Source organism: Rhinopithecus bieti, unplaced genomic scaffold (genome assembly GCF_001698545.2).
Source record: "Rhinopithecus bieti isolate Rb0 unplaced genomic scaffold, ASM169854v2 scaffold_15296, whole genome shotgun sequence".
Taxonomy (NCBI): Eukaryota; Metazoa; Chordata; class Mammalia; order Primates; family Cercopithecidae; genus Rhinopithecus; species Rhinopithecus bieti.
The window spans coordinates 2,056,969-2,065,707 of NW_016809075.1; the positions used below are offsets into that span (position 1 = coordinate 2,056,969).

An 8,739-nucleotide genomic window follows, 5' to 3' on the forward strand; every position below is an offset into this window, starting at 1 on the left:
CACAGGTATAAAATTGAACAACAAAATGCTTTCACTATGGTAGCTCCTATGTATTACAAACAAATATATCCAAAGTCTTTTAAAATAATAAAAATCTACTAATTTAGATAACAGTGACAGCTATTAAGCAACTTTCCCAAGGTCACCCAGGAAGTGGCAGAGAAGGGATGTCTGATTCACACTCTAAGCTTATCCTCCCCGTGATACTCCTTCCCCAGCCTTCAATTAGTGGAGCTCATACAGCCATTGCTCCTCCAGGCACATGCAGATTGAGTGAATAAATGGCTCTGACAGATAAATGGATAGAAATGAATACCGGGACAAGCATTGTGTCTTCCCGGAAGGACGCTTCTCTCTGTGCCAACATCACCACTTGCTTCTATCACAGTGCTTATCTCACTGCATTCTGTATTTTCTTATCAGCTCTACTAGGGCCCCAGCTGCATCTTGTTTATTTCCCTGTTTTCAGCACAAAGTGCTGGGCTTGGCATATGCTTAATAAAAGTTTGTTAAATGAAAAAAAGGAACGAATAAACACACCTTAAAGAACAGGCAATGTCAGAGTAGTTCACACTAGTTTTTTACATAAATTTGCTTGACATCTTATATTGTGAGCAAGCGCATATTCTCTAAGTTGGAACTTTCTGTCTTAAGGGTTATTCTGGGAATTATTTCATGGAACGACGAAAATTACAAATGCAAGCACACATCTTTGGTGTTACATAAATTATCGCATTGAATCCTCACGATAGTGCTGGGAGATAGGTGTCATTACACTTTATAGAAGGTGGTCCTGTTTTCTTCATCCTGGGGACAACACAGCTTGTTATAAAACTTTATTTCACATCTGTAAAATATTATTATATGGTTTTTTGCTCTTTAAGCAAGCATTTATTTAAGATCTATCATATTCTGAACAGGAAAGATACAAAAATGGCTAAACCTCAGCCCCTGGTTAATGTCCATTTTGTAATCATTAAGAAGAGATTAGCCAAACAAATAGAGTATGTCTCCTGCTTTCCACTGGAATTCATTACTTTCTTCCTTCTACTACTGTGATATGTTTCTATAGGTGTTGAGATCACTGTGACTTTTCCAAGAGATGTCAGTCCTCCTCAAGAAATGAGCCAAGAAGACTTAAAAGAAAAGAAGTAAGGAATATTCTTTGAATTATCAGATTTGAAATGAAGTATGAAGCAATGATACTCATGTGGCAACCTACATTATTAGTAATTCAATCCATAATAATGCTTAAAAGTAGAGGTCGCAATAAATAGTATGTGGCAGAGGCCAGATCATAAACACTTTGGCTATGCGGGCCATATGGTCTCTGTTGCAATGATTCAAATCTGCAACTGTCATTTGAATGCAGCAACAGATAATTTGTAAACAAAGGAGTGTGGCTGTGACCCAATTAAAGCTACAGAAAAAGGATGAAGGCTGGATTTGGCCCCTGGGCTGTAGTTTGCTGACCCTACTACAGGGCAGAGTTACTTAGAATGTGGTTCTGTGGTCCTGTTACCAGTCCATGATAAGGTCAGGACAGGCTGTGAGGGTGACTATTAAAAAAGTTACAAAGCAATTTGGCAAACAACTTACGTTCATTGATTGGGTAGTAAAAAAAATTGAAGCTTATTTTTTGCATGTCTTTTATTTTCTTCCATTTTATGGCAATTCACTTATATTTTACAAAAGTATCAGTTCACAATGATTGGAAAATTTAAATGCCAGTTCTTCATCAAAGATAGTTTGAGAAGCACTGGGCTAGTCAATGCCTGTGGAGATAAAAAGGTGCATCCCCCATTCCTGCCCTTGGTCTCTGATTTCTCTGTGCAAGGAAATGGTGATTGGGAAAATGAGAGTGAGCTGAAACCTAATGCATCCAGGTGAAGGTACAGAGGGCTGAGGAGGCCGGGGGGAGTCGGTGGGTGGAGATGTCTTACCCTCTCAGGATTCAGCCTTTCCTTTCAGCAGCACCATTTGGAAATAGTTCTTCAAACTTTCTAGTGATGTCAGGCTGGACTGAGAACTGGATATTCAGAAGATGTGGCAACCGAGTTTTAAATAAAACATTTCCCTCCCCCTTTAGTCAGATAACCTCATCGCATCAAGAATGGGCACAAGCACATGCAGTTTCTCATCCAAATAAAATTGAGATGGTGGAGCTCAGGACAAACACGCTGACCATGCGGCCCTTACTTTTGCAAAAAGAGGAAAGTTCCAGGGAGCTCTGCGATGTGAACTTGGGCTTTTTGCTGCCGAGATCTTGTTTAGAACCAAACATTTCCAAGTCTGTAACCAGAGAAGATGCTCCTCATTTTCTGAAGGAGCAGCAAAGAAAATCTGAAGGTAAGTTGAACATTGAATTCCACAGTGAGTCCTTTCGGTCAACAAATATTTATGTATTGTGCCAGGCACTGTTCTAAATGCTGGAGATAGAGCAGTAAACATATCAGACAATAACCCCAGCCCTTGTATAATTTACATTCCTGGGGGTCATGGGGGTGTGGGGCAGACAATAAACTAGTAAACAAGTAAAATGAAGGATGGCATAATGTTCCAGCAGAAAGAACACTATATGTGCAAATGTTTACATATTTGTTCAAGGAATAGAAGACAAATATTTTGAGAATATCTTATTGTTTAGATTATTTCATTGCTTATTTCTTTAAACATTTCAGACGTTATTTTATAAACTATATTTGATAATTTCAGTTAACAATATCCTACTGATTTGCACTATGGTTGACTTTTTTCTTGAGTGTTTGAAAATCTTCATTGTGAGCTCATATTTGGTTGATGTTTATCTGTGAGAATCTTGGGGGCCCATGCTGTGGATGCCTTTGGCCAGAAGTAGTGAGTTTACTTCTACCAGGTCCTAGGGTCATTATGGACTTGAGTCTACTTTAGCCTTATTCCTGGATCCCCAAGTTAATGTGCAAGTCTAAGAGCCTACTTCCAACTACATTGAGCCCAAGATTCATTTGTTAGATAGCAGCACTGATGCCAGCATTTACCCCTGTGGCAACATTGTCTTTCGTATTTGCTTACCACTGTCCTCAACCAACCCGCCAAAACCACCAGGAACAACCTTATAATCCAACAAGTTACATTCATTGATTTATCACAATGAGGGAGACTGCATGCCAGCGGAGCTGTGAGGTATCTTACCAAATAAAAAAAAAAAAGAAAGAATAATTATTATGGGATTTTAAGAGAAGGATACATTTTAAGTGAAATTTAAATGAAGCAGTGCTTAAATTTATGTATTTATTTATTTATGAGATGGAGTCTCGCTCTGTCGCCAGGCTGGAGCACAGTGGCATGATCTCAGCTCACCGCAACATCTGCCTCCCAGGTTCAAGCGATTCTCCTGCCTCAGCCTCCCAAGTAGCCGGGACTACAGGTGCATGCCACCACGCCCAGCTAAGCTTTGTATTTTTAGTAGAGACGGGGTTTCACCATATTGGCCAGGATGGTCTCGATCTCTTGACCTTGTGATACTCCTGCCTTGGCCTCCCACAGTGCTGGGATTACAGGCCTGATCCAACTTGCCTCGCCTAAAAATGTTTTTTGATTTCATTATGCTAAAATGTGTGTAACATAAAATTGACCATTTCAATCATTTTCAAGTGTACAGTTCAGTGGCATTAAGTGCATTCACATTGTTGTGTAACCATCACAAATATTCATCCCCAGAACATTTTCTTCTTGCAAAACTGAAACTCGGTGCCCATTAAACAATAGCTCTCTATTTCCCACTCTCCCAAAGCTTCTGGCAACCACTATTCTATTTTCTGTCTCAATATGAATTTGACCATTCCAGGTCTTTTATATAAATGGAATCATGCAATATTTGTCCTGCATCTGGCTTGTTTCATTTGGCATGATGGTGAAGCAGTGTTTTGATGGGCTGTATGTAAAAGAGTTCATATGAAATCTGGACTGTGAAGTGGACCTAGACTCTGGCTCCTTGAAGTTTACAAAGTTAGTTCCCAAATCTCGATAGCATTTTTTGTTTGTTTGTTTGTTTTGTTGTTTTTAGACAGGGTCTGGCTGTGTTGCCCAGGCTAGAGTGCAGTGGCATGATCTTGGTTCACTGCAACCTCTGCATCCTGGGCTCAAGCGATCCTCCCACTTCAGCCTCTTGGGTAGCTGGGAGTACAGGCGCATGCCACCACGCCTGGCTATTTTTTTGGTACAGATGGGGTTTCACCATGTTGCCCAGGCTGTTACTGAACTCCTGGGCTAAAGTGATCCTCCCACTTTGGCCTCCCAAAGTGCTGGGATTACAGGCGTGAGCCACCGTGTTCAGCCTCAACAGCCTCTTTCAACCTCATATCTTGCCACTCTTCCTCAGCAGTATGATAAACTTTAGCACACTAGATGCCCTCTATTCCCTAAACATGCATGTGAATATGTGCACCTGCTGTTCTTTCTGCGGAGGCATTATGCCATCCTTCAGGTTCTGTCTCAGAAACCACTTCCTCTGGAAAGTCTTCCTGAACATCCCAAAACTGGATGAGTTGCCATTTCTTTGTTCCCCTATAGGATCCTGATCTTACTTACAACATAGCATTAATCAAGCATAATTGTCACTATTTGTTTATGTGCTCATCTTCACCGGGTTACAAAAGTAAGAATCATTCAGCCTCCACGCACCGGGCATCTATACCTGGCACATAGCCATTACAAATGCATTTTTAATTAATAATAATAATAACAATCAGGTCCAGGGCAGCACTTTGGGAGGCCAAGGTGGGCAGATCACATGAAACCTCAAAAAAAAAAAAAAAAAAAAAAAAAAAAAAAAAAAAAAAAAAAAAGAAAAGAAAAGAAAAAGAAATAAGAAGTACTGGCTGTGCATAGGCACACGCCTGTAACCCCAGCACTTTGGGAGTCCAAGGGAGGAGCACTAGCTTGAGGCTAGGAGTTTGAGGGCAGCCTGGGCAACATAGGCAGACTCCACCTCTAAAGACAGTACATATATAAAAATAAATTTTAAAAATTAAGTGGCTGTGGTGGTGCACAGTCACCTAATAGCTCAGCTACTCGGGAGGCTGAGGTGGGAGGATTGCTTGATTCCAGGAGGCCAAGGCGACAGTGGATGATGATTAGTCCATTGCACTCCAGCCTGGGTGACAGAGTGAGACCTCATCTCTTAAAAAAAAAGTACAGCTAGTACAAGACTGTTTCTTCTAGTGTATGCTTTCATATTGCTACATATCATGTTTAGAGTGGTATTTATTGATTGTCCAGTTTGGGTTTCATCTGTTAAGATTTATTACTTTTACATTACTTGCCTCACACACAAGCAATGCCCAGTTTTCCCAATCTTTGTGTTTGTTTATTTATTTATTTATTTCGAAACGGGAGTCTCACTCTGTCACCCAGGCTGGAGTGCAGTGGCGCGATCGTGGCTCACTGCAAGCTCCACCTCCCGGCTTCACGCCATTCTCCTGCCTCAGCCTCCCAAGTAGCTGGGACTACAGGCGCCTGCCACCATGCCTGGCTAATTTTTTGTATTTTTAGTAGAGACGGGGTTTCACCGTGTTAGCCAGGATGGTCTTGATCTCCTGACCTCGTGATCCACCTGCCTTGGCCTCCCAAAGTGCTGGGATTGCAGGTGTGAGCCACTGCGCCCGGCCTGTATTTATTTTTTTGAAATCAATATTCAATGTCTCTGTTATTATGACTAGGTAAAGTATTATTTGCAGCTGAGCTCCATAGTGTGTTGATTACATTTCCTCTCCTTTTAGACATTGTATTTATCTCAGCATTAGTAATAACCACTTCATTTCTTCATTTACTTTTTGTATATCTGTTACTAATTCATCCCATCCTGGGTATTGCACCTGTAAAACAAATCTCAATACAGGTGATTAGATATCAGGCAATCTGTTGGTTCCTTTTGTTTTTGGAGACATTGCTCCTGGACCCTCCTGGCCTCCAGTTTTACTCCGCACCACCTGCTCTCTGGATCTACTGCCCAGCCGCCCATCTGAGATTCCCCTCGTGTCATCCTGGGAATTCCCTTGCCTCCTTGCTGTGTTGAATCTCTGTGTACTGGATATGTGGCTTAATCTTCCTTTCCTTTTTTTTTTTTTTTTTTTTGAGAGAGAGTCTGACTGTGTCACCCATGCTGGAGTGCAGTGGCGCGATCTCAGCTCACTGCAACCTCCGCCTTCTGGGCTGAAGCCATTCTCCCTCTTCAGCCTCCTGAGTAGCTGGGACTACAGGCATGCACCACCAGGCCCAGCTACTTTAAAAACATTTCTTTTTTAGCGATGGAGTCTCACTATATTGCCCAGGCTGGTCTTGAACTCCTGGGCTCAAGTGATCCACCCACCTTGGCCTCCCAAAGTGTTGGGATTACAGGCTTGAGCCACCTTGGCTGGCTTCCTTGCTTTACTTAATCCTCATTTACTAGGGCACATTTCCCAGCAGCTTCTTGAGAAGGGGTACATGGAGAATATGAACGACAGAGTTGTTTGTTTATTGTCTAGTTCTTCTGAGCTCCTTTCTTTCTTTCAGTTTGATATGTTCTCTGTATTTTCATATTGGAGCATTTCCCTACATATCAGCTGAATCTTGTCTATTTGTATCTAAAGGGTTTCACTAAAAAGTTCTGTATGTTTGAGTGAGCTTGTTGAATGGTCCTCAAGGGAGTTGAATAGGTGGAGAACTGGACGATTGGTAGAGGGGTTCCTAAGTGTCAGCTTGTATAGATTGATGGATCTTTTCTCTCGGCTAGTTTTCCCCAGAGAGAGAATCCAAGTGCCTGCCTACAGGTTATTAGAGGCAACGTTCTTGGCACTGAATGGGGTTCATATTTCAGTGTGTACACTTCTCCTTAATCCTCATATTTTCACTCCAGCACCCCATTTCTGCTCTCAGCCATATCCAGCTCCTTAGCATCTTTGTTTCAAACCCTCCAGGGACTAAACTTCCAGTCATCTGCAGGAAAGGAGAAGAGTAACTCCTCATAGTGGACAGGGCAGGGAATCTGGGACTTATTCCAGCACAGACTTATGAGCACCCTCTCGTTTCAGTCTTGCCTGCATCCCTGTCTTCGGAGATACCTTCAGTTCCCATTCCTGTCCGAGATTCTTATTTCTGGTTGGGCTCTCCCCTTGCAAGCGTTGGGCAGAACACAGAAAGCTGACAACTCAATCAGTTCTTATTCGTCCATACAGTTTTCTCTGTCCAAAATGTTGACATTGCTCATCTGTTGTTTTATCATTTGGGTGTTTTTATTTTTTTGTCCTTATTTACACATTTTTTAATTCCTTTACTGTGATTTTAGTGTGATTTGTGGAGGGACTGGAGAAAAGCTTGTAAATTCAATCTGCCATTTTTAATTGGAACTCTGTACTCATTTTATTTTATTTACTTTTTTGGAGATAGGGTCTCGCTCTGTTGCCCATGCTGGAATGCAGTGTTGCAAACATGGCTCACTGCATTCTCGATATCCCAGGCTTAAGTGATCCTCCGCCACAGCCTCCTGAGGAGCTGGAAGTACAGGTGCATGCCACCACACCTGGCTACTTTTAACATTTTTTGTAGAGATGGAGTCTCGCTATGTTGCTCAGGCTGGTCTCTACACATTTAAAAAAGGCTTTGACACATATTGTCAAGTTACCTACCAGAAAGATCTTGCCTCTGCATTTCCACCAGAAGTCTTTACCCCACATAATTCCTGACCAATACTGGATAATATTTATCCAAATGTTGATAAGAATACTTGAAAGGGGTTTTTAAAAAAAAAACTCAGGATGTTATCCATATATACCCAACTATAAATTATATTCAATTGTATTTCTGGATTAACTTTTGACATCTTTTCAATGAAAACCTCAACCTCTGGAATGCAACCTCTGGGGGCAAAGAGCAAAGATCTGTCTTTCCTGCTCACAACTATAAATTGCCATCTTCCGGGACAGTGTTGGCTACTCAGTAGGCACTCAGTAAATAATTGTTGAGTAAATGCATTAAGAATGAAGTGGGGGTGCCATGGCCAGCTGTGTCCAAAGGAATGCCTGTGGCCCCTCCTGTTGGGGTCCTCTTCCTAGGTGACTTGTTTTTCACCTGGGATTGGCTTTTCTACTGTGTTAAATCTTGAAGAAGTCTTTTTCTCTCTGTGTGACTTCAGAATGACAGCCTGTGGCTGAAATGGACCTACAGACATTTGTTTGACCCTCACAACATTGAAAAACCAGGGAGGGGAGGTCAGTCCCAGTGGCTCACACGTAGAATCCCAGAACTTTGGGAAGCCAAGGTATGAGGACTGTTTGAGCCCAGGAGTTTGAGACCAGCCTGGGCAATATAAGACGACCCTGTCTATACAAAAAATTAAAAATATAAAACTTTCAAATAAATAAGCAAGGGTAGGGGAAGAAGATTTCACATAAAATCCGCAGCTTGGGCCGGGCATGGTGGCTCATGCCCGTAATCCCAGCACTTTGGGAGGCTGAGGTGGGTGGATCACAAGGTCAGGTGTTCAAGACCAGCCTGGCAAACATAGTGAAACCCCGTCTCTACTAAAAAAAAAAAAAGAAAGAAAAATACAAAAAATTAGCCGAGCATGGTGGCAGGTGCCTGTAATCCCAGCTACTCAGGAGGCTGAGGCAGGAGGATTGCTTGAACCCAGGAGGTGGAGGTTGCAGGATGAGATCATGCCACTGCACTCCAGCCTAGGTGACAGAGCGAGACCCCATCTCAAAAAAAAGAGAAAAAAAA

The 8,739-nt window shown here is 42.0% G+C and overlaps 1 protein-coding gene across 5 annotated transcripts in view; it reads left to right on the forward strand.

Annotated features, from left to right (window-relative positions):
* Positions 1-8,739, forward strand: part of MAP3K19 (mitogen-activated protein kinase kinase kinase 19) — a 58,766-nt gene that overhangs the window by 22,940 nt on the left and 27,087 nt on the right. For 4 of the 5 annotated variants that reach the window (XM_017888405.1, XM_017888407.1, XM_017888408.1 and 1 more), the window contains exons 4-5: positions 1,073-1,151; positions 2,090-2,349. The exons of the other annotated variant lie outside the window; for it this stretch is intronic. In XM_017888405.1, the coding sequence (XP_017743894.1) occupies positions 1,073-1,151; positions 2,090-2,349 (339 nt within the window). The remainder of the gene's footprint in view (positions 1-1,072; positions 1,152-2,089; positions 2,350-8,739) is intronic. 5 annotated transcript variants of the gene reach the window in all.